Source organism: Leptodactylus fuscus, chromosome 9, assembly GCF_031893055.1.
Source record: "Leptodactylus fuscus isolate aLepFus1 chromosome 9, aLepFus1.hap2, whole genome shotgun sequence".
NCBI classification, from domain to species: Eukaryota; Metazoa; Chordata; class Amphibia; order Anura; family Leptodactylidae; genus Leptodactylus; species Leptodactylus fuscus.
The window spans coordinates 82,234,725-82,261,868 of record NC_134273.1 but is presented as its reverse complement, the minus strand read 5'-3'; the positions used below and the strand labels follow the sequence as shown (position 1 = coordinate 82,261,868).

Genomic DNA, 27,144 nt, shown 5'->3' with positions numbered 1-27,144 from the left:
AGTGGAGACTGACACACGAGCAGACAAGGGGGGAGAACCTGTATATGCAGCATAGTATCTGCACACGGCTCGGTGGCTACTGCCATGGCAGGTATTCGAGCTCATCATATCGCACATTATCCATAGATACCTGGTATAAAAAATTCACGGAAAAATCATTAAATCCGGGGAAATTTCGGGACAGTTGGAAAATAATGTATATGGGGCTGGAGTGCATGTAAGCATATCTTAAAGGGATCAATAGACTGGTCAATAATGGCAGACCCAGGGGATAACAACCCCCCACTCTGCACGGCTCCCGGACGTGATTGCAATACTATCGCCAAACCCCGAGCAGTCAATGATTCATAAATTATACATGATACAAGCAATGCCCAGAAACGCAGGAAGTCAGGGCCGGGGGGGGGGTGCGGTTTGGCCGCTGTGTAAGTTTCGTGGGGTAATCAATAATACCCCTGGTTATACAACAGCGATACCAGCCCTGCCATGTGCACCATGTGGTTCCCATAGCAGTGCGGCACGATCTTGTACCCGCACGTCCTCCATGTGAACCCTGAGGAAACATTATATACACAGGGACCTCACATAACATTCTTGCAAAAAAATAGCCCGAAAAGACTTCACAGTACCACATGGAAAAAGCACAAGCTAATGCAAGAAGACAATAATCAACCAATATATATAAAAAAATATATCAAATATTTTATTACACATTAAATAGCAGATAATTATTAAAAACAATAATGTACAGCAGGGCAGATGGATTAAAGCCAAAGGCATACACAAATAGACACATAGAATAAAGAACGTGGGTTCTTATGCTAGACCATGTAAGATAAATAAAGGTAAGTATAGTAGCAAAAAATAACCCTAGTATGAATATAGCAAAACTACATTAGTGCCAACCATAAAATACTGTTGGCAAGAAGCACCCCTCCAAAAATATGTCCCTATAAATGTAGACTAGTATTTTGTAATTATAGCATAAATATCTGAGGACATGTAGGAGGAGACAGCTACAGTATATAAAGTGTGAGGTAAACTACATAGATATTGCTCCCATCAATAGGGAATATAGATTACATATGTGATCACACTACAATGCAGCCAAAGCTATATACATACAAAATACAAATAGCTCCTATAAGGCAATCAGCCAAATACCTGAAGTCATGTCTCCAAATAAAGGTCAGCTAGCAGCCACGATAGAATACTAACAGGTAGGTAGACGGACCACCCGTCTACCTACCTGTTAGTATTCTATCGTGGCTGCTAGCCGGGGTGGTCCGTCTACCTACCTGTTAGTATTCTATCGTGGCTGCTAGCTGACCTTTATTTGGAGACATGACTTCAGGTATTTGGCTGATTGCCTTATAGGAGCTATTTGTATTTTGTATGTATATAGCTTTGGCTGCATTGTAGTGTGATCACATATGTAATCTATATTCCCTATTGATGGGAGCAATATCTATGTAGTTTACCTCACACTTTATATACTGTAGCTGTCTCCTCCTACATGTCCTCAGATATTTATGCTATAATTACAAAATACTAGTCTACATTTATAGGGACATATTTTTGGAGGGGTGCTTCTTGCCAACAGTATTTTATGGTTGGCACTAATGTAGTTTTGCTATAGTCATACTAGGGTTATTTTTTGCTACTATACTTACCTTTATTTATCTTACATGGTCTAGCATAAGAACCCACGTTCTTTATTCTATGTGTCTATTTGTGTATGTCTTTGGCTTTAATCCATCTGCCCTGCTGTACATTATTGTTTTTAATAATTATCTGCTATTTAATGTGTAATAAAATATTTGAACCCTGAGGAAACAGCCTGATATTTTCTATAGAAAACTTCTATCACATTATTGTATTCTAAATTTAAAATGTTTCTAAAAAAATCCAAAATGATGGATCGAAATTTTAACAGGACGATAGAAATGGGGTAGTGTGAGCGATGTCTATGAAGAGGCAGATACTGTAAATATTTTTGCCTATGACCCCAGCCCCCTCCTCACACTAGTGACATGACCCCAGTCCCTCCCTCACACTAGTGACATGAGCCCAGCCCCCCTCCTCACACTAGTGACATGAGCCCAGCCCCCCTCCTCACACTAGTGACATGAGCCCAGCCCCCCTCCTCACACTAGTGACATGATCCTAGTCCCCTTCCTCACACTAGTGACATGACCCCAGCCCCCTCCTCACATCCCCTCACACTAGTGACATGACCCCAGCCCCCTCCTCACATCCCCTCACACTAGTGACATGACCCCAGCCCCCTCCTCACATCCCCTCACACTAGTGACATGACCCAAGCCCCTCCTCACACTAGTGACATGACCCCAATCCCCTCCTCACACTAGTGACATGACCCCAGCCCCCTCCTCACACTAGTGACATGACCCCCAGCCCCTTCCTCACACTAGTGACATGACCCCCAGCCCCTTCCTCACACTAGTGACATGACCCCAGCCCCCCTCCTCACACTAGTGACATGAGCCCAGCCCCTCCTTACATCCCCTCACACTAGTGACATGATCCTAGTCCCCTTCCTCACACTAGTGACATGACCCCAGCCCCCCTCCTCACACTAGTGACATGAGCCCAGCCCCTCCTTACATCCCCTCACACTAGTGACATGATCCTAGTCCCCTTCCTCACACTAGTGACATGACCCCAGCCCCCTCCTCACATCCCCTCACACTAGTGACATGACCCCAGCCCCCTCCTCACATCCCCTCACACTAGTGACATGACCCCAGCCCCCTCCTCACATCCCCTCACACTAGTGACATGACCCAAGCCCCTCCTCACACTAGTGACATGACCCCAATCCCCTCCTCACACTAGTGACATGACCCCAGCCCCCTCCTCACACTAGTGACATGACCCCCAGCCCCTTCCTCACACTAGTGACATGACCCCAGCCCCCTTCCTCACACTAGTGACATGACCCCAGCCCCCTCCTCACACTAGTGACATGACCCCCAGCCCCTTCCTCACACTAGTGACATGACCCCAGCCCCCTTCCTCACACTAGTGACATGACCCCCAGCCCCCTCCTCACACTAGTGACATGACCCCCAGCCCCTTCCTCACACTAGTGACATGACCCCAGCCCCCTTCCTCACACTAGTGACATGACCCCCAGCCCCTTCCTCACACTAGTGACATGACCCCAGCCCCCCTCCTCACACTAGTGACATGAGCCCAGCCCCTCCTTACATCCCCTCACACTAGTGACATGATCCTAGTCCCCTTCCTCACACTAGTGACATGACCCCAGCCCCCCTCCTCACACTAGTGACATGAGCCCAGCCCCTCCTTACATCCCCTCACACTAGTGACATGATCCTAGTCCCCTTCCTCACACTAGTGACATGACCCCAGCCCCCCTCCTCACACTAGTGACATGAGCCCAGCCCCTCCTTACATCCCCTCACACTAGTGACATGATCCTAGTCCCCTTCCTCACACTAGTGACATGACCCCAGCCCCCTCCTCACATCCCCTCACACTAGTGACATGACCCCAGCCCCCTCCTCACATCCCCTCACACTAGTGACATGACCCCAGCCCCCTCCTCACATCCCCTCACACTAGTGACATGACCCCAGCCCCCTCCTCACATCCCCTCACACTAGTGACATGACCCCAGCCCCCTCCTCACACTAGTGACATGAGCCCAGCCCCTCCTTACATCCCCTCACACTAGTGACATGACCCCAGCCCCCTCCTCACATCCCCTCACACTAGTGACATGACCCCAGCCCCCTCCTCACACTAGTGACATGACCCAAGCCCCTCCTCACACTAGTGACATGACCCCAGCCCCTCCTCACACCTCCCTCTCTCGCGCTCATGATTGTGAATGAACGCCTCCCTCAGCACGGTATTTATACTTCACCCTGACCCGCCCTGATGCTGGTAGCTCCGCCTCCCCGCCTCACCATTGGCTGGTACACGCTGTTGCCCCGCCTCTCCCGGGCTGTGCTGACATCAGTGCTGGGCAGGGAGGGCTGGGCAGGCGGCTGTAGACACTGAGACACCGGGCAGCGGGGAGGACACCGGCGGTGACAGCTCTGCCAGGTAACACCGGCATCATGTATGTAATGTATGTCTGTGCATGTCCTCTGTGTGCTGCTGCTGATGATACATATTTGTCTATGTTAGTGCACGTATGTATAGTGATTCATGTGCTATGCATGTGTATAATACTGCATACTTGTGATTAACATGTGTATGTATGATGCTGCACATGTGTCTATATATTACAGTATATAGTGTATCATGTATGTACTTAAGTAGTATATATTAATGTTGCATGCATGTGATTAGCATGTGGTATGTGTGTTATTGCTGCTGCATTTATGTAGTAGGTATGGTGGTGTTCCATGTACCATGTATGTGATTTATATGTATGATGGTGTGTACATGTCATTGTCATGTATGTACCTGTGGAGTGTATAAGATTCTGCACATGAGTTGCATGTAGGTATGATGATGCTGCATGCATGTAGTGTGGTACATACGTGTGATTATCATGTATATATGTAAGTTGCATTGTGGGTGTATATGCATATGTGTCAGTATCCTGTGTGTACCTATATAGTGCATAAGATGCTGCACATGTGTTGTATGTAACTGTCATGTGTGCAGGTTTGTATGTTTTAACATTTCTAATTCTGTAGGTAGGTTTGTATGAGTGTGTGTATATGTATCTGTAGCATGTGCTATAGTATGAATCTAGCAAGTACTGTAGTGCTATAGTATATATGTAGGTAGTATGTAGTGGTAGTATTCATGTAGGTAGTATGTAGTTGAAGTATACTGTATATGTATGTAGCATGAATTGGTAGTATGTATATGTATGTAGATGTAGTACATATGTATGTAGTGGTAGTATATATGTATCATGTAGTTGTGTATATATATATATATATATATATATGTAACATGTAGTAGTTTATATGTATGTAGCATGTAGTGGTAGTATATATGTATGCAGTTGTAGTGGTGTGTGTGTATATATATATATATATATATATATGTAGCATGTAGTGGTAGTATACATGCATGTAGCATGTAGAGGTAGTATATATATATATATATATATATATATATATATATATGTAGTGGTAGTATATATGCATGTAGAGGTAGTATATATATATATATATGTAGTGGTAGTATATATATATATATATGTAGCATGTAGTGGTAGTATATATGTATGTAGCATGTACCTGTTGGTCCCGCTGTACGAGCAGCCTGTCTGGGGATCCCTGTCTCTATAGCAGGCCTGTAGGGTGTATGTGGTGGGCACAGATCCTGGTTCTCCTCTCTAGGCTTCTTATGGGATGTCCCCAGTAATCCTGGATTTAGCAGACTCTACCTTGTACCTGCTGCACTTGTAATCCGTGATACCGCTCTTGCACACTGGCACACGGGGCTGGTGAACCGTGTCTATATGTGACCCACTCCCGGGGGGCAGCTGACAGATTTCTCACTGCAAGGCAAATTAATCCTAGTGGCCCAGATAATGGGAGCTGCAGCGTCAGACATCCGTGTCACTGGGGCACCCATGTGCTGAGCTCTAGTCACAGCTGCTGCTGCTGCGGAACCTCTTGGATAGCATCTGTCACTGTCTGTAGGGGTCAGATGTAAAATTTTATCCCATCATATGGTGTGCTTCTTAGAACTGCTCAGTCCCGGTGACGAACATTCAGATATTTAACCCCTTATTCACCCCGCAGCTTCCTGCGTTATATTATGGATTATTTTTACAGTTTACTATTATTTTTTTAATATTGCAAATAATTTTATATCTGTCAAATCTTTCCAAATGTACATGTAAATGTTCCTACCAATCATTCTATAGATAAAGGGCGCCAGAATACGAAAAAATATGGCGGCTAGAAACGTGCACCCTGTGTATAAGAGAGAACTAAAGGTCAATCCTAAATTCTGGAATACATCTCCCGTTATCCAGCATCAGGCATGCCTCAAACAAGCACAGGTATGCTGCTGTGATAGAACTACAAGTCTCAGCATACCATGGACGCCATCTTTATGGATCACTATGGCGGGGGTCCTGAATCCCCCATGACTCCTTTCTGCCCCAATAAGACTTCTCCTCACTACAGAGATAGGGACACCTACTATATGAATGTGGCGGGCATGCTGGGAGTTGTAGTTCCACAACAGCTGGAGTGCTGAAGGTTGCCTATCTCTGTTGGATGGGGTGCCAACGAAATATCCCGCCTTGGCAATGGTCTTTGGAACCCTAAATGAAATCTTCGCCCCAGATAAGGGGACGTCCAACCTGTGGTGAGACTACAACTCCCAGCATGCCCTGACAGCCATACTCCTAACAACTGGATTGCTACTGGTTGCTGACCCCTGGTATTCTTTTCTTCTTTGCATCAGGTGTATTACGGCGCGGTGTCTGTAATATCAAAAAGCTTTATTTAACATTCCACTATAGGAACACTCTGTATACAGTCGGGTACGGTCTGCGGCGTAATACAAAGGTGCGTTGTGGAAGTTTTACAGGGAGCCGCAGGCAGTTCGGGGTCTATTATGTAAGGACATCTGGTTTAGTGGAGTTTAGGTTTTCGGGAGGAGGGGTTGGGGGGGTTTATACGACGTGTTCTAAATGGGCGAAGAATGGAGGAATTCCTGATTCTAGTAGTAACTGGGCTATTTGTGGATAATGGGAGTTTTCCTGGAAATTCTCAGCAGACTGGGCCCCTGGTTACTACATGACAGATGTCCATTGTGTATTAAGGGCAGGGGCCCCTTAGAAAATCTCTCTAGGGCCCTCAAGATTGGGGCAGATGGATTATAATGCTTTAGTGTTCGTTGCCCTTAGCGGCCAATTTATTCCGTATTCTGCTGCGATTGATTACAAACTCTAAACCAGTATAATACATCTGCCCCATTAAAGCAGTGGTCCCCAAACTGCTGCGGTACTACAACTCCCAGCAGGGCCTGACGGCCTTCAACACACAGCGGCGTGCGGAATAACACAGCGGATATCGCTGCCCTGTGTTATTTGGTGTATGTGCCACATATATACTCATGTAGGGTCCACTTGATATATGTTGGTGGTTCCTGCGCATATGTCAGACGTAATGTGAATAGGGGCTGATATGGAAACCGGTGTCGGACTGAGGTCCCTTTGGGCCTACCAGATGATTTGGGGGGCTCATCGTCCAACAAGCCCTAGGAAATAGACCGTAGGACCCTTCAAATTTGGGTGTCTTATGCTGGACCGTTATTATATTCTGGAGGGCCAGAACCCATAGAATAATAGAACCTTCCTTGGGGTGCTTTAGGATGGTCAGGTTGGGGGCAGTTAAGGGGCTATTCAAAGACACGAAATTGGATCTGATTTTAAGGTGGACCTAGAATTGACACTTATTTTGGATGCTGAAAAAACAAGTGTCCTTCTCGATCTCCCCCCCCAATTCCACCGCCGGTCCACATGTGAACGGAACTTTTATAGTAATTTGCAACTTTCTAGCTTAAAGGGGTGTTCTATCTTATCCCTAGAATATGCCATCCCTTTATGATTAGTGGGTCTCTGATCTCTAGGACCCCCACCAATTCTAAAAACAAAGGGGCCCCCGGACTAATTCAGGGCTGTGTTCCCTTCTGGCCATCCACCAGTTGGGGTGCCCCTGAGCATGGGAGACTTAGAAGTGACCGCAGCCCTGTGGACCCCTGTAATCTCGATGGAGATGGAGCTCCCTTTAAATCCTATAAAAGTGTCTTGTATCATTGACGAGCACCATAGCCAGCTGGAAATGGCTGATAACTGAGAACAATAGGTTCAACGTGAAGTGAATGGGTCCTGAAAACCAGTAAAACTAGTCCTGCTCATAGTTCAGACTCTGCTTCTGCTATATCCGGCCATGACAATCCCCTGCAACCAAACTGTCAGGACACGAGAGAGATTTATGTTGCTGATGTGTTTAGGACATAGAGGATACAACTGTACCAACCCTTCAGTTGTGACAAGTTATGGGTCTGCGCAGGTTTTCGGATGCGTTATATGTGCTGTTTCCTTGCAGCAAGTGGAGATGTTAAAAATGGAGAAGAAACGCGACTCCGTCTTAAGCGCCTGTACACACGGTGCCATGGAGCGCCGCACTATAACAAGTGACGTTTTTCAGTTCCTGGTGATGTCATCTGTCAGAATTTCAGAAAAAAAACCTCCTGCATTGCAAAAAGATGTAGACGCTGTGATTTCTAAGCTACACGGCTCGCAAGTCATAAGGTTTTACATCTGGCCGTGAAAAAAGCTGAATGTACAAACTTTACATTGTGTCTAAAAATAGGCGAATCTGGTCCTATTGTGTGGAATGGATAGAGGCCGGCGCGCGTCCCACGCCAAAATAGTCAGGAAAAGTGGTCAGACTGGCCAAACGGATAGACGGGGCAAATGCCTAGTGGGTCCGGGTCTGGTGGAGTAATGGGGAACAGGGACCTCGGCCAAGAGCTGGAGGGTGAAACCATCAACAAGCTGGGTGACACATCCTTATAGATGCGGGGGGCACTTAGTTTTTCCTGCATCACATGACTGTGCAGTGTAACCCTTTCCAAACTACAGATCAGTAGAGAGAAACTTCAAAGAATGCTAAGAGATTTCAGCTCTGAAGCATGCAGAATTGTGAATTCATCTCTGGAGTATAATACAGGATGTAACTCAGGGTCAGTACAGGATAAGTAATGTAATGTATGTACACAGTGACTGTACCAGCAGAATAGTGAGCGCAGCTCTGGAGTATAATACAGGATAAGTAATGTAATGTATGTACACAGTGACTGCACCAGCAGAATAGTGAGCGCAGCCCTGGAGTATAATACAGGATAAGTAATGTAATGTATGTAGACAGTGACTGTAACAGCAGAATAGTGAGCGCAGCTCTGGAGTATAATACAGGATAAGTAATGTATGTACACAGTGACTGTACCAGCAGAATAGTGAGCGCAGCTCTGGAGTATAATACAGGATAAGTAATGTAATGTATGTACACAGTGACTGCACCAGCAGAATAGTGAGCGCAGCCCTGGAGTATAATACAGGATAAGTAATGTAATGTATGTACACAGTGACCGTACCAGCAGAATAGTGAGCGCAGCTCTGGAGTATAATACAGGATAAGTAATGTAATGTATGTACACAGTGACTGCACCAGCAGAATAGTGAGCGCAGCTCTGGAGTATAATACAGGATAAGTAATGTAATGTATGTACACAGTGACTGTACCAGCAGAAAAGTGAGCGCAGCTCTGGAGTATAATACAGGATAAGTAATGTAATGTATGTACACAGTGACTGCACCAGCAGAATAGTGAGCGCAGCTCTGGAGTATAATACAGGATAAGTAATGTAATGTATGTACACAGTGACTGCACCAGCAGAATAGTGAGCGCAGCTCTGGAGTATAATACAGGATAAGTAATGTAATGTATGTACACAGTGACTGCACCAGCAGAATAGTGAGCGCAGCTCTGGTGTAAATATAAAATGTTGTCCAAAGGTGAATACTTATGGCAGTATAGTAATCAGTGCCGTATATTGGGTGCGGAGAGTGTGATGGCGATATGATAGGTGACACTTCATTAGCTTTGTTACCTTTCACTAATTAGGGCTCCTCTTTATCCTTCATGTGCCTGATTTTCTGCTGGAAGTGAATTCTGCACAACATAGATGTTATTTTTTTGTGTGTGTGTCATCGTCGGAGATAGTTACTGTAATTGTATTTTCCTTTACACCTACGTACCTTTTATATAACCGTCATAAAAGCGCAGCAAATCCATGTCCAAAGTGGAACATTTTTCGAAAGGGAAAAAAACAAAACAAGTTCTGTATTTCGCTGCGGAGATGTTTCTGGGGAGGGGTTCTTGTATTGCGTTCTGCGCCAGCAAGTCCTATAGTCCTCCTGACATGGAGCGGTGGGTCTTTTTTTTTTTTTTTTTACAGATATGTGCTTATTTGGGCCAGGTGTGCATGTGTTTTCAGTGGAGACTGGAGTGTTAGGGAGGGTTCACACGGTGTAACATGGCACGTAGACGCCGCGTGAGCTTTTGCGGGCCGTTCACGCTCCCATTGATTCTCCAGGCTTTCAGTACTTTCTTCACTTGGGTTCTACTGTGGATGAACCATGGTCTCTATGGTCGGACCCCCAGCAATGTGACAGGATGGAGATAAGTTTTTGTAATGCCAAATCCCCTTTAAGGCAGTGGGGCCATTTCTTGAGGACCTCCATCTATTTCCTAGAGTGAAAAACAAATACAAAGAGTGTCTCCTGCTTTGGAGGACCCGGCATGTCCATGCATTTTATGAACAGCCTATTCATTTTAAAGTGAATTTGTAATGCATCATTTGCCCTGTGATGGCGCTGTTGTGGAATTAAACACTTACTGCCAGGGATCATCTTGGATCGTAGCTGATCTCTAGGGTACAAAGCAATGGGACTACATCACAAACACAAAGAGAGTGTTCTTTACGACCTTGCGTCATGCTCGGCCCCCTCAAGCCCTGCACTAATCATAACCGTATCAATTTGGGTGTTCCTTTAAGAATGTTTTGTCTATGCAAATGATTATAGTAATATTATTATGACATCATATTTCTTGGTGTCTGCCAAGTGTGACACGGGGAATATAACATGCCCGTAGTGACCCGCCGGCGGCTTCTGTGCAGCGGGATGAAAGTCTTAGTAACTGGGCCCTTCTAGGCTCAGGATGTGATTTCATCTGTTTTGCCTTTTAATGGTTTTTCAGGCCTGGCAGCTGAAGTCTGACTTGTTTGACATGAGCATTAAACATGTAGAGCGGCCATAATCCAGGATTTACAGTATATTTAGAAAATTTACGTTCTGAGCCAAACATTTTCCAGGTGGTCGTGCAGAGTCGGCATGTAAATCCCTGCTCTTATACCGCGTGCCGGTCCCAGGCGGCACAGTGGAATGTTACAGGGTCTGGCTGCGCCCATTGCAGAGAGCGCGTTAAGGCCTGGTTCACACTGGATGAACTTTTCGGCAGCTAACCCCACTGGGATGTGCAGTAGCAGTAAAGTGGAATAGATTTAGCCAACTTTCCACTGATCTCTGCTATCATGGAATAACTGGGCCGAATTAGATGGTTGGTGGTCCGCTAAAATCATTCTCATGTTGGCTGCCAGATACGTCACACAGCTGAGGTTTTGTTACAGTTCTATTCAGTATACAAAGTAGTAATGGGGGAAGAGGAGAAAGCCATATGTGTAGCCAAAGAAGGATGATGTCCACCATCAGTCAAAGGGTCCAAATGCCCCATTGACTGTCAAAGACTGAAATTGACTTCTATAATATTTCCAAACGTTGCAAAAGCAGCTGGAAACGTGTCACCCATGTGCGGCCAACATGGTATGAAGCATGCCAGAAAACTCCTTTATTTTTTTGTCTCCTGCATTGTAAAACGAGCCTTTGTGTAATGTAATGGGATGCCCTTATTGTGAAGTTATGTGCTCACCTCTGGAGCACTGACCTCCTCTGATGCTCACAGGGTTTCCTGTATGAACAGTATGTGGTATCTCACTATGGCAGTCAGATTGAGGTGTAGACCCATGAAATACTAGCCCATATTTACTATTGTGGTAACAACTACACTCTAGCGTAAATTTGTGGCGTAAAATTTGCTAAAATGCTAAATTCTGGCTCAAAGTAAGCCAACTAGGTGGTATAAACGTAGACAGACTAAAAATACTCACTCCAGCTTTATCACCCGGCATCAGCCACTCTGATAAATCTGGCGCATTTTCAGACGCCCTGTTGAGATTTTCACTGTCAAACTGCCAAAATCTTGGTTATGATGAGCGAGTGGCTGGGTTCACATTAGAATCGGAATCTCTGTTGGAGACTCCGTCGCAGAAACTGCTGCAATTCGGCAGATTTCAGTTTTAAAACGGCGCAGCCCAATGTGGTTCATGCGTAACCGCTGTTTTAGTGGTCTGTCTCTCTGAACGACTGAGCCCCCAGCGCTCCAAAGGAACAGAGAGGAGGTCAGTGCTCCAGAGGGGAGCACATAACTTCACAATTAAGCTGTTGGTAAGCTATTACATGCTATACAGGCTCATTTTCAAATGGGGAGGTGGGTAGTGTTTTTGGTTTTTCTGGAGTGCTTCTTCAGAACACATTGTTTTCTGCATTCCTTCTTTAACACTGGTGAATACACCCTAATTTTTTTTTTTAAGCCATGACACAAACCTGTCGGTACGCAGTGTGTGACCTAAGGCAAATGTGACGATCTTGTGCAGCCCCGCCACCCTTCAGACTATTATTTAGTAAGACTCCTGGAATGCTTTTCATCTTATGTGGAGTGTTAGAACCTTGAGTCGTCCTTACCTTACACTCCTATACCCTACAGGCATATTGGCACATATTACTGTTTTGGCTGATACACGTGTTGCTCACGTACACCTCACACTTCGCTGAGTGTGCAGGTGTTCTGAATGGGCAGAGGGGTGGTCATGAATAACTGAGTCCCGGAAGACCCCTTTAAGGTCAGTTCTTTGCTGTTGTGGTTGGAGTCCGATCTACCGTCCAGTATGAGAGGGGTTGTCTTTGAGAGAGCCCCTTTGTAAGGGTTTGCCCAAGAGTAGGATAGTTAATAAATTGCCAGTTGTGAGGTCCAAGCATTGAGACCCTCATGATCACAAGAACATGGGTCTGGATAGTGGCAGATACACTATAGCAGTGATGGCGAACCTTTTAGAGAACGAGTGCCCAAACTGCAACCCAAAACCCACTAATTTATCACAAAGTGCCAACACGGCAATTTAACCTTAATAATGTGCGGATCTACAATTACACACAATTACAGACCTGCAAAATATGGTCATACTAATGGGGCTTTATAGAACTTTCTGCTCCACTGTGACCCCCACACAGTGCAATCTGCTCCACAGTGACCCCCACACAGTCCAATCTGCTCCACAGTGGCCCACACACAGTACAATCTGCTGCACAGTGGCCTCCACACAGTCCAATCTGCTCCACAGTGACCCCCACACAGTCCAATCTGCTTCATAGTGGCCCCCCACACAGTGCAATCTGCTCCACAGTGACCCCCACACAGTCGAATCTGCTCCACAGTGGCCCCCACACAGTACAATCTGCTGCACAGTGGTTCCCACACAGTACAATCTGCTCCACAGTGGCCCACACACAGTACAATCTGCTGCACAGTGGTTCCCACACAGTATAATCTGCTCGACAGTGGCCCCCACACAGTACAATATGCTCCACAGTGGCCCCCACACAGTATAATCTGCTGCACAGTGGTTCCCACACAGTATAATCTGCTCCACAGTGGCCCCCACACAGTCCAATCTGCTCCACAGTGACCCCCAACACAGTACAATATGCTCCACAGTGGCCCCCACACAGTATAATCTGCTCCACAGTGGCCCCCACACAGTATAATCTGCTGCACAGTAGCCCCCACACAGTATAATCTGCTGCACAGTGGCCCCCACACAGTACAATCTGCTGCACAGTGGTTCCCACAGAGTACAATTTGTTCCACGGTGGCCCCCACACAGTATAATCTGTTCCACAGATGAGAGCCCAAAGAGAGGGCTCTGAGTGCCACCTCTGGCACCCATGCCATAGGTTTGCCATCATGGCACTATAGCATTGACTTCCGGAGATGGCTGCAGTTGTCTACAAATGAACCAGATCCTAGAACACTTGGGGTATTGTGCACCAGACCCCCACCGATCTGCAACACATCCCCTAGCCTTTCATTACAACAGGGTTGGATTGACCCATCAGAAAACCAAAGGATCCTCTAGTAGGCCCCAAAAATCCAGCAAATGGCAAACTCATTTGGATGTTTTTGGATTTTTTTGCAAACCGAGATCCAGAATACCATAAAGAATCGCTCCACAAACTGCATTCAAAAATTGCAAACTTTTCCTTTTAAAAATAAATTTCCTTTTTTTGCAAAACCCCTTGAAGGGTACTTGTTGGAAAGTGTTTTAGTGTTTTGCCGGGAGCCTCGAGTTGGCCCATATAATGGTCCTGGGGCTGTGCTGGGGATGGCGGGAGATCACCCTCTCGGATGTATAATGCTTGTGCCAGGACTTCCTGACCTAAATCTGTACAAGGAGCTGCTGTCAGAGAGAATTCTTATACGGAGCCATCATCGCAAGAGATAAAGAAAACCACTGTTTAGTAGGGAATCTCTCTCCACGGGGGGATGTGAAACGCGTTGCACTGGGAATGTTTCGCTGCCTACTGACTGTCAGACTTCAGCAATGGACAAAAGAGCAAGGAAAACCGGTATTTAACTTCGGGATGATGTGAAGACCCCATGTGCGCTGGTGCATTTAAAGGGAAGGTCTCGCCATTATTATTAGGAATAGTGAAATTGATCACTTTTTGTAAACTTTTTTTAATTTATTTTTATTTATTTTTTCTGTACATGATCGTGAGGGCGGCCATCTTACCTGAGCTTCCCCTCTGCCCTGTTAACAGCATTTAGTGATATGCTTTACGGCATAGTCATGTCCATAGGGAGCAATAGTTTGGAGCTGACCCATCTAGACATGCTCTGCAGAGAGAGAGAGGAGATAAACTGTGACGCCATCTATTGTCAGGATTGGAAGCAATGATGGGGCAGTGGTGTTATCTATAGAGGTGTTATCTTCTATTGTACTAATTCCTGTGGTGTAAATAAGGTGACTGCTGCAAAGAAAACCCTACTAATTTGGCAAGTGCCAGTATATTTTTAGGCTTAGTAGCCATAGTGAAAATTGGAAGATAACCTGTAACGCCAGTCAGATTGCCTGAAGTATACAGGCAAACCGGGATGGCGACGCTGTGGAAATCGCAGAACGTCGACTCCATTATTTCCTTTTGTTATTGTGCAAAGTTTTCAATTCTTTTATTCTTAAAGGCGTGTTTTCTTAAAGGGGTTGTCATTGAAATAAGTGGGAGCCGAGGTTCAGTGATACAGGTGATAGAGGATGTGCACTGTAAGCGGTTTCATATAGCTGATCGCTCCGGGGTCGTTGTTGGGGTATTTATGGCCTAACGTGAACTCCTTTAAAGTAGTCACGGCGTATATTCCATGCCGTAAAGTGCAACCATGTGCCCTAGAGGCCTTTGGAGGCAATAACGGGACTTACAATTTACCCCCAAATTCTACTTTTTGCTCTCGGTGAATTTGCGCACGTATTCTGGTGAAACTCTGACAGTTCTCGATAACTTTAAGTGACAAAATGGATGTGTCCATAAAAGTGAGTAGGCTTAGTTGTTTTCCTCTTACATGTGCTGTTGCTTAGAAACTGGCGAAGTCGCTGAGCACGTCCGTCCTGGAAGTATTGTCAGTTCTTCCAATTATACATTATTATATTGCGAGGCGTCAGGCCTCATCTTTCCTCCGTTTTATCACTAATATTTGGGCCGGGTAATGAGCGCTTTTTTCCCGTCCTCTTGGGCCCAGACCTGGCTCGATCTACTTTCAGACCGATCTATGTAACAATAGGGTTCCGGGCCGGCCCAAGGGCGCTGCGGTCTAGTTCCGTAAATTGCACTTGCCTGTTCTTTCCGTGGAGATTTCCATGCGGCACCAATTTACTTAGCGATGCATTAAAAAGAAATTCGCCTCCTTGCGCTAAAACAAGTTTGACGCGTCCTGAAAAATACATGATGCTAAAATGTATTTGGATCTCATGAGATATTTATGGGAATGTGGCGTACGAGAGACCGCGGATCTTAATGGGATTTCAGGTTTTGATAATTAGTTTTAGCATCGTCATCATACATCTTAAAGGGCCGCTCCGTTATTGGGTTAGAATTTATGTAGGTATTAATTGTGAAGTCATTATTTAGCAGTAATTTTGTTACATCCATCATGGCGGCCACTCGGTGGGGGTCATCATACAGGAAATGTGTGATGGTCATGGGCAACCAATCAGATTGCAGATGTAGTTTAGGTCTCTGGTTACGTTTTCTGTGTCAAAATGGAGGCCTTGTTTCTCCTTGCAACCAGTCCGATTGACATTTTAATGGTTGCTAGGATTGTTATGAGGCCTTGTTTGCTTGTGAGGTTTAGTATAAATTGATTGTCAACACTTTGTCAAACTGCAGTTAAAATGGCGTCAACAAGAAGAGAGCGTATTTTTTGTCTCCTTAAATGTTGGGACCCCTTTATAAGAACCATCACAGAACCAAGTTGTGGTCCATTTCAACCAAACAATCCACTACAGTCATATGTAATGGGTTTGGTTGCTGTGGGCAATAACTTTATCCTTTGCTCAGTCGGCCATTTTTTATTTCTATTTGGTGACAACAAATATGGCTGCCAGTGACTCCACAAAGAACCATAGATGCTAAAAATGGTTTTAGTCCCGACCTTATACACCCTTATCTATTTCGTGCTATCTGTGCCAGAGTGCGACTTTTCACGTAATGTACGTGCTATTATGAATGGCGAAAAACAACCATTTCATGGAAATCAACATGGGAGAATAGGGCGACTTCCTTAGATACCTCAAAGTGTACCAGGACTGCCCCCCAAAATGGGTGGGGTTTTTATAAATCTCACCCCATTTTGGACCAGGACATGCCCAAATTTGCTGTTTTCTGAAGACTTGGCACCATCCTGACAAATTCAGGACAGTTGGCAACAGTGGTCATGCTGTCCTACAAGGCTCCAATATTACCGCCACACAGTGCACTTAAAGCTTGAACACCATGCATAATAATGATCATATCATATGATCAATACCATATATATACATTCCATACTCTCCTAAATGGGTCACATATGCAACCTAAGTAAGAACACGTGAAGGGATCAAAAAAATTCCAGGAAACTGGGCTGAGTTGATGACAAGTCTGGATCTTTGAAGGATCATTCGGTTTTTCTGCTTTGGTCGCTATTTCTAGATACCTATCCCTCCTCCCTCTCCTCGGAATTGCTCTTAAGATATTTCCCCGGCTTAATTTATTTTCAAAGATGATTGCGTAAAGAAATGTCCCCCCTCGAGTTCAGGTAGATGTCTGCGTGCCGCGACTGATCATTGAATATTCATCAGTTGGACGGGGATCAAAGGCTGCTCTTCCTTCCTCTCGATGCGGCGGCAATTAGTGAGGAGAGGAGAATGAGCGCCGGCTGGGAAAATGTCTATACTGTAAAGACTTTATCTTCCCATCTACGAGAACGCTTGCTTTTCGATTAGATAGATTCTAGATGTTTTTCGGTTGTGTTGTTGACTGGTGGGAAAGCCGATGTACTGTCTAAACTTCTCCATAGAGTTTAAAATATTCTGAGAATGTCCTTTTGGCCTCCGTTAGGATGGACCCAGGGTATGACGGCTACCTGCACCAACATATTTGTTCACTCTTGGATGAACGTGATTGGGTAAGGCGTTAGCTTTGATGGCCTAAACATTCTGATGTGTTCTCGGTACTTTGGCTAGATGGTTGACCATTGGTCTGACTTGTTATCTACTGTACATGGCCGATGGATCAACAAGTGGACTTGTGGACTTTGCAAAAGTCTTATGTCATATCCTACAAATTCTTCTGGTAGGAGATTTGCTTTTGGGTTCCTTACCAACGTTCAGATAAATGGTGGTCTTCATGAAGTAAGTAGACTTTATGGAGACCTACAAGCGACACACCTGGTTGACATGTCTTCTAAGAAAAGGATCTAAGCCAGCCATAGCCTTCCGTCTTCTTTTCTGGATACATTGGCTAGATTATTGGCCATCGGTCCATCTTTTTCTCTGGTATACATGGCCAGTGTTCCATGGCCCTAGAGCCGTAGACCTACACGTGCACTTGTTGGACTTTGCAAAGTCTTATGTCATACCATAAAAGTAATTCTGGTAGTAATTCTGGTATGAGTTTGGCTACTGGGTTCCTTACTAGTATTAAGAATTAGAAGTTTCCAATCCCTGCTTTCAGGTAAATGATGGTCTTCATGAAATAAGTGCCCGTTATGGAGACCCACAAGCTGCATATGTCTTCTAAGAAAAGGACCATAGACTTCTGTCTTCAGTTTGGGCCTTCAGGCTTTTCAGTGACATGCTTTAGATGGTATTTTATCGATCCATCTTTTTGATCACTCTACACCTTTCCACTCCTCAGAGAACGACTTCCTTTGGTTTTTGGTCTTGGTTAACACATGGGTTTGTTCTGTAGACCTTATTGAAGACCAGAATTGAAGTATGGTGGCCTCATCTATCGATCATGGAAACCATAGGTCTCTTGTGCATTATTTCATTTCTGGTCTTCTCAATCGACTTTTTCTTGGAGAGTCTTCCAAGTGTTTTCCCCCATTTGAGTATATTTCTGAATCTTTCTTTTGGGTTTGGTGACTAATTTGGATCTGGATGAGAAACCAGGACATCCACATTCTCAAGACTGATGGAGCTGGGTAGGATCCTCATTGAGGGTGCCCTAGTTTTCTCTTCTAAAAATAAATCGGGAGCCCTACTTCTGCTTTACACTCCGATGGGTTCCTGTAACAATTGAGGAATCCAGTATGAAGCAGAGACGCCTTTATCAGTAGACTATTTCTGGAGGGGTGGTTGCTATACGCAAACTGCAGAGGTTTCTAACAAGTGTCAGAGGTGTTCTCACGGGTGGGAGGATTGGGGAATCTCTTCGTATACTTATATGAGCCGCTGCAGTTCTCATGGTAACCCATGAGATGTAGTTATTTAAAAAAGAAAAAAGTTGATTAAATGTATTCGGAGGAGAAGAAAAATGCCTGATACTTGAAGAAAGCTATTAATGGAGGCTGGTAATAGAATCGGGTGATATGATTTCTTGAGCTTCGTACCTGGAGGATCTTCTCGTAACATTGATGCCAAATCCTTGAATGGTGAGATAGTTGAGTGCTTTGGCAATCTCGTGCAGTTGACTGGAATGGCCGTGTGTTTGGGCACCCTGTTCTTGGCCTGGTGAATTGACCTCAACATTCGGAACCTCAATCAGATGATTCTAAGGATCTAGAAGTATCTGGATCCCTAGAAAAGTCCAAAGGAGTTCTGTGGCCAGTTCTATAGAATTGTGAAAAGAAACATTGTTGGAAAATTTTTTTGTTCTGACACAACTTCCTCTTGTTTTATATTCTCAAGCAACACCGTGTCTTGTGCAAACTTCCCATACTTCAGGCCACAGCTTTTTTTTCTCCTTTTCTGACTTCCCCATAAACTTGACCGTTTCGGGGGCGTTCACAGTACCGTGGGTGTCCGTGGCTATTGTCTGTACAAGACACTAGCTGGTCCGTTGGCAATTTCCATTTATTTCAATGGGATTTTGTTTCTCTTACTCATTCTGGGCCGTTTCTTCTAATCTCCCATGACGGATGAAGGGCTAAGTTGAGAAGGAAACAATTGTATGGATATAATAAGATTGGAGTGTTGGGTCAAAAATCTGAATGTCGGAGCTCTTTGTTGTTATGATTAGACGGATGTGACATCCTCTCCGAGCACCATAACCTTGAAACGCCGAGTGACGCATCAGTAATGTCTATTCATTAGCGGAGTGACATGAGCGGTTACCGGAGTCATCTGATTCCACTTGTCTTCAAAGGGCTGTTAGTAATTCTGCAGGTGTATAAATGGAGTTCTGCCATGGTTGCCTTGTAGTCCATTCAAGGCAACCATGTGGCCGATGTTAACATATTGTTAATATACATGGGTGATAGTGTCCTAATTTGTCACATTGCGTAGCATACTAGCCTACAACACATAATATGGCCCCAACACAGTATATGACCCCCGCCACCCTCTTTTTGGCTTCTACACAGTATATAAACCCCTTATTTTTGCATTAGACAGGGTCTGATAATTTACTCACCTAGTCATGCCTACCAGCCGGCCAACACCAGGGTGCGCGGTACCAAATGCTGAAGCACGCCAGGATGTGATGTAAGAACTCCAGTGTTTTGACCACATGCAGCGCCACCTAGAGGTGGCAGCGGCGACCACCATGGACAGGAGTGTGTATAGGTGAGTAAATTATCTGCCCCTCCTTATACAATAATCCAAGAGGTGGCGAGCAATTAAAAAATAGTGCCAACCCTCAGTTTATGCCATGGGGCACCGCTCGAGGCTATCGCCTTAGGTCACTTCATGGCTGATGTATAGGCCACAAAACACATGGCCACGGGCCTTGCGTTTGACACCTGTGATCTAATGTCTATGGAGGCCTCCGGACTATCTCCAGCAGCGAACGGAGGAGAAAAAGATCGGGATATTGGGTTTCAGGGTAGATAAACCATCCTCAGAGGTGTAAGGCATCGGCTTATACCCCTCCCAATTCCAAGCACATGCACACTTGGCCTAGATGAGGATGCAGGTGTATGTGGGAACTAGGAGGGAATAAGCGTTCAGTGTATGGCCAGCATTAGGGTATGTTCACACAGATGAATTTGCAGCTGATTTTTTTTCAGACAGATTCCACCTCAAAATCATCAAATCGATCCATTTCCGCCAGAACCGGCAAATAAGCTGCAGTGTCAGCTCTCGCTTGAGGGCCCATTGGACATGAGGCTAATCGAAGTGGAAAGCTGAGACTTGCGTTTGGCTTTTCGCTGCGCATTTCACAGGGTTTGTATTTGGAGAGTATTTTGAGCTTAATTCCTCCATGTGAACATACCCCTACTTTTTTGATGTTATCCTGGTAGGAGATACCATTAAAAGGTTCTGCCCACAAAAGAAACTTCTTCCCTCTCCATTGGACAAGGGTTCTGTTACAGATCGGTAGAGGTCTGACAAGAATGGGGCTGACATGTACCCCTGTTTCAATGGGGCCACAGGCTTACTGCCACTCCGTTATGGGACGGTCAGAGATGGCCAAAGTACAGTACTGCGCTACCTCTGGCCAAAGTACAGTACTGCACCACCTCCAGCAATCCTGTCGATCAGCTACTAATCCCCGTTCTGAGGTTGTTTTTGTGGACCAAGTCCTATAACGTCTGAGGGCATTTGCTCCTAAATATCTCATGTGTTATCAGCTTAAAGTTGGATGGGATGCGACATGTATGGGTTTGCCCTAACGCCTTCCAAAAAGGAGTGAGTACGTCGAGTGTCAGCTACTTGTCAGACGAACAAACATATGGCCGATGACACCCCTCCAACTTCCATCTGGAATCCGCCTCCTGTTATTTCAATGGGAGATGGGAATGGACGTGTAACAAAAAGCATCTTGCCCAATCTTCCTGCGGATTACGTGGAGGTTACAAGGGCCACAATGTGCAGAAGACCGCCTCACGTTCCTCTCCATATTCTGTTGTGTGGTAGTGGTAGTTCTAGTCCAGCCGCTGGCCACCTCCTGCACTGCGTTGTCTTCTAAACACATGGTCGTTGTATATTTCTAGTTCTTGATAAAGTCACGTCATCTAGTCAGTATTTGGCCGGCTTCGTATTGGGGATTAGTAACTATTGTTCTGTACAAACCTGCTTGGCTTGTTTTCTAGGTGCTTACAAGTATTCATAGGAACTAGGATTTTTAAGAATCATATGACGTGATTTATGGCACTTCCCTATAACACCTCGCTGTATGGTTCAGCTGACTTGAAGCGGAGATACATTATTTTAACCTAAATGGGTCCAAAACTGAAGATTAATTTCTTTTTTATATCTTTACAACGGCCAGAGAGCTATTTTTCTAATACAGAGCTCCTTAGCCCTTACATAACTTTAAAGACAAATACTTAAGGAGGACCTTTCATCACCTCCACCAATTTGAGCTCTTTTTATTCTTTAATAGGCACCGCTTCACTGATTCTGGCGCAGTTGGCATTTTGTCTCTAGCTCCCACCGTTCCTGAGAAATCAGTGCTGTAACTTTAATGAACTAGACTCTCTAATGTCCCGTGGGTGATGTGAGGCGGGAGCAGGCCAGGGGGCGTGACTCAGAGCTCCAATCAGAGGCCTGCCTGACACCACCTACTGGCCATTAGAGGGTTTAGTTCTCATATCAGGCACCAAAAGTAGCAGCACTGATTGCTTGGGAACGGTGGGGGCTAGAGAAAAAATTCTAACTGTGCCAGAATCAGTGAAGCGGCGCCTCTTAACGGATGAAAGGTGGTTGACGGTAACTGTCTGTACGCCATGTAACTATATCTGTGACTGCTAGGGACAGCTATTGAAGAAGCTCCTTATATCTTAGCTTCCCGATCTCCTGTGAGTGTGACACGGTTGGAATGGGATATTTCCGGTAAAGGAAGTCACACGTGAATTTTTTAGGTACAACTTTCTTTTCAGATATAATTCGTGCACGACTGGTTATACCAAGTCAGTCTATTTGGAGCCAACGGATATACTAAAGATAAACCGTGTTTGTTACAGAGGTGTTAAGGTGTCTGTAAAGTTCTGTTCCGCCGTCTTCTAGAACGTGTGACATCTATTTCATCTGCTGTGGGTAATTATATTAATGAATTGAAACAATATTCGGTACACCGGTTATAGTCTTGTGGGCTCCTTATAGTCATCGGGCTACAATGGGTCAGTAATGAACTGTAATTATTTTCTGATTTGTAAATTATTTTTTTTTTAATTTTAGTTTCTGTACATGATTATGGGGGCAGCCATCTTGCCTGAGCTCCTAATATGCTCTGGTAACAACATTTATGTCAGGTTATTATTAGGCTTAGTAGCCATAGTGAAAATTGCAGGAGATGGTAAAATATAGATAGTGACATAAATTTTTTTTTTTTACGTTTCTTAAAAATGTTTAGCATAAAAACTTGGTTTAAAGGGGTTATCCAGTTTATGGTATTAAATTTGCTGAGCCATAGAGCACAACCTGTAACAGCGACTCCAGATATTCATAGAACAGCACTACAATAACTACTTCATATTTGATATTCATATTTGATGAATTTTCAGTCTTTTGATGTGTTTTTCTATATTTTTATTCCTCTTTAGATTCGGCAGAAATTTCTATCCGCACTAAGTGAGTAAGGAATACCTTTCAGAATGCCCTTAGGAGAGGATGGGCCAAGTTGGAAGAAGAGAGCAGAAGATATAAGAGACATCTATGAATTTCGGGATGTGTTGGGAACGTGAGTATCTCAGGGGATCGGGGGACCGGACACAATTGTTAGCAATATCTAGATTTTAAAGGGGAACTCCATCTCATCTATCATTACATCCGAAGGCTATAAGCCATGCTGCAGTTCTAGTCTGTCTAGTCCGTTGGGAATATGGCCCAAAGGTCTATTCATCTCGATGAGGTTTGTGTGTTGGAACCGTGCATACAGTATATAGAAAGCGAAATCGGCGATGGCGGCCTTTGTCTGTGAATGATTTTACTGCTACAAGATAATCCCTGTTACTGTCAGCCTCTCCCTTCTGTATTTGCACAGAAGGCAATGTAAACCGTATCTGTCAGCTCGGAGTCCTATAAAACCGTCTCCGCGTGCTTCACACGCACCTTTTAACCGCTTATTGCATGGTGTGATATCGCTGTAAAAAATCCAGCTTGTCAAAGGCCTGGTTTAGAATTACCGAGCACCTTGTTGGCCAGAGCAACCAATCAGAGCCGAGCTTTCACTTCTTGAACGGCTGAGGAAAAATAAAAGCTGCTCTGTGATTGATTGCTATGGGAAATGAGGACAGTTTGTTTTTTCTGAACTTGAGGCTCCTAGTAACCAATCACAGTGTTGTTATCAGCTTAAAGGGCTTGTCCAAGGTTACATACATATGGCTGCTTTGTTCAAAAATTGGTGCCACAACTGTCCATGGGTTGTGCCTGTTATACCACACAAGTTTTGTAATCTGAGACGATCCTTTTAAAGGGGACCCTCCACCAACTCCAATCTTTTACATTTATTAATAGTGTCGACTCTGATGATTTTGGCACAGTTGGAATTTTTTCTCTAGCCCCCACCGTTCCTGAGCAATCAGTGTTGTTAGTTTCAACACCCAACATAATAATTAGGCTCTCTATCAGGTGGGCGGTCCTAGCTGGAGGAGATAGTCAGGGACAGCCCACCTAAAAATAGCACCTGATTGGCTGAAACTAACAGTAATGATTGCTCAGGAACGGTGGGGGCTAGAGAAAAAATTCCAACTGTGCCAGAATCAGCATGGCGATGACTATTAAAGAATGGAAAGAGTTGGTGATAAAGGGCATTTTTAGGAAATGATCACTGATTTTTGAACCACTGGTCACATGATCACTCTCCTGTCACCCATCCTGGTCAGGTGTTTGGGGGTATTTCAGATGATGCAATAGTCCCTACTAGTTTACTGGTATGAGGTTGTCCGGTTCATGTCCTTAATAGAAAGAGATTTGATGAAAAGTTCTTGGATGTTACAGATGACGGGACAGGAAATGGAGTGGCTGGCGTACCTGCGGTTTATTCAGGAAGTTTCCCCTCCAGATGATTAATTATGTGGTTGCATTAGAAGGTTGTCTGGTATTTGAGGAAACTCATGTGGAAGAGATGCGGACATCTGCTGTTGTCACTGTATGGCGGTGCAGCTATGTTGGGGGAGGCGATGGGGGCGGTAAGTGTTGGTAGTGGGGATAAACAAGAGAAACCGGATGAAAGGAAGAAAAAGGCCAATTTCTTCATTGAGACAGTGTCATCAGTGACCGTTATGGATGGAGTGATGGGATTTGGGTTGGGTCAAGTCCACAAACTTTCTTCTCCATTCACTTCCAAAGCTCCGTTCACATGTCTGACAACAAAGTGTTGTCTGTTTCCAAGGACATAAATGGTGAAAATGTAGCAATACCCCCCGATCCCCGCCCCCTCTGTTCTGATGCTGCCCAGGGTCACCCCTGTGACCTGCTGCAACCTGTGTGTCGAGAGGGGCCAGGAATTGGAGACCAGGGGGTGATCTTGGAAGCATTGGAACTAGAGCGCCAGGGATCAGTGAGGTTATTTTTGTAACCCTTGGCGTTCCTAAGAATTTTTTAACCTGATGGACAATCCCTTTAAATACTGGTAATATTGGTTCAGTCATAGTTGTTCTATCCGTCACATGTCTCTTATCTATTCTTCTAGTCCTCGTGCCTGATAATAAACTTCTTGAGAATTCTAAGATACGTATCAAAAAAGTTTTCTGTCGAAAGATTTTCAGCAGCGACCTGTGGTTGTCTATCTTTAATATATCAGTAGCGACGTGACTTAGTCAACCGCCTCCTCCATTATAGGAGTGGAATCTGCCGCCATGTTTGACATGTGTTGTTTCTGTGTGGCCATAGATATAAGACTTGTCTAGGGAAAGAGATAAACTGGCCAACAGGCTCTGCAGGACCTCTATGTGGATATACCATCGCCTGCCATTGGGTCAAGAGTCAATGGACTGATTTATAGATCTGATGAAGCAACTCTCTTGTCGTTTTGTGTATCCAGCTCCTATGCAAGCCCATGTGTCTTCGAGGGTACCGACTACAAACAAACCCAGTGTAGTCCGATTCTGAGATCATGTATTTCTTAGCTCCTCCTTCTTGTACAAACAGTAGAAGAGGGATATGGAAGGGAGTGAAGCATGACTACAGGACCAGACTACACACGGTTTTTGTAGTCTGTTATCATGGAGATGTTTTTTGGTTTTTTTTCCAGTTAAACTGTACATAGAGAAAGCAGGAGATTCATAACCAAAGAGTTGTTTCCTTGTTAAAGTCATTTTTTGTCCCTAACACATAGGAATAGCCTTAAGAAAGGCTATTCTTCTCCTACCTTTAGATATCTTCTCCACGCCGCCGTTTGGTAGACATCGCGGTTCTCGTCGGTATGCAAATGAGTTCCTCCGCAGCAATGGGGGCGGTCCTCAATGCTGCGAGAGAACTCTCTAGCGCCGCCTCCATCTTCTTCAGGAATGGGCTCTTCACGCGTCTTCTTCCGGTGCTGAGGGTCAAACTTCTCGGGCTCGGGCAAAGCCGACTGTGCATGCCTGCTGGCCACAAGAAAATGACCGCTTACAATACTGTGCAAGCAGCCATTTTCATGTGGCCGGCGGGCATGCGCAGTCGGCTTTGCACTAGGCCCGAGGCCTAGAAATTTGAAGCCACGCGAAGAAGATGGAGGCGGCGCTGGAGAGTTCTCTCGCAGCATTGGGGACGCCCCCAGTGCTGCGAGAGAACTCATTTGCATACCGACAAAAACCGGATTATATACCGAACGGCAACTTGAGAAGACATCTAACGGTAGGAGAAGCATTGCCTTTCTTAAGGCTATTCCTACGTGTTAGGGACAAAAAGCTGACTTTTAATGATAGGATCGCTTTAATGTTTGATGCATTGGATCAGTAAAAGATGTTTGCAAAAGTCTTCACACCCTTTAAGAACTTAGTGGTGATTCTTGTACGTAATATAATGGCCTATCCATTAATATGATTTTGTATTATTTAGCGATACCCCGCACACACACCATCCTAAATCAGATCTTCCCATACGGGGATCAGAGGGTCTTACGAGCTTCTGCCGCTTAAGACTGCACAAACATGATAACTCGTGTTATCGGCGATGTCGATGGCTGTGTAATCTGTGGCCGCACACTTCCTGTCTGATCTGTCTCTGTGATGGGAACTGATGTTTATATGTAAACCGTGCGCGGTCCTCTGCCAGCCCGGCCTGCAGGAAGCGCGATTCATCTCTTAGTCTATTTACGCCGCTCCCTCCTGGAACTGGCAAAAAAGCAAAAATGTTTCCTTCAAAAATGTCGCTTTTATAGAGCAGAAAATTCTTAAATTGTTATTAAAATAACTGTATAGGGTTATACCTCTATCTAGGAAAGTTGGGTGGAACCGGTATAGCTGCAAGGAGGGTCCCAAATGAACTAATATGTCTCGCCCCTTCTAGTTTTGATGTTGCGGAGGTCATGACCGCCAGAAGTGTTGCCATATTGATGTCACCCAGCTTTCCATAACGCAGATGCATTTCACCTTACAGGATGACGCAAGGTTTTTTTTTATAAATTTTTTCCCTGTATCTTCCGGGAATGCTTTGAGGAGTACACAGGAGAGCTGCGGAGGATGTAGCAGAGCCTGTTCTGTAAAATCGGTGCCAAGACCTTGGAACGGCCGCCTCGCTGCTTCTCATTTCCTCCCGGTGCTGGGATTGCAGCTGTTAATAGAAAGTGGAAACTCCTGAGAGGAG

At 44.9% G+C, this 27,144-nt stretch overlaps 2 protein-coding genes across 3 annotated transcripts in view; one reads left to right on the top strand and one right to left on the bottom strand.

The window, feature by feature from the left end:
* Nucleotides 1-24,220, bottom strand: part of JAGN1 (jagunal vesicle mediated transporter 1) — a 105,474-nt gene extending 81,254 nt beyond the window's left edge. The window contains exon 1 of the mRNA XM_075287547.1: nt 24,216-24,220. The gene's annotated coding sequence lies outside the window, so the exon portion shown is untranslated. The remainder of the gene's footprint in view (nt 1-24,215) is intronic.
* CAMK1 (calcium/calmodulin dependent protein kinase I) overlaps nt 4,044-27,144 on the top strand; it is a 79,931-nt gene continuing 56,830 nt past the window's right edge. For both annotated transcript variants that reach the window (XM_075287534.1, XM_075287533.1), the window contains exons 1-2: nt 4,044-4,098; nt 22,959-23,095. In XM_075287534.1, coding sequence (XP_075143635.1) covers nt 23,010-23,095 — 86 coding nt within the window. In that variant the 5' untranslated portion in view covers nt 4,044-4,098; nt 22,959-23,009. The remainder of the gene's footprint in view (nt 4,099-22,958; nt 23,096-27,144) is intronic.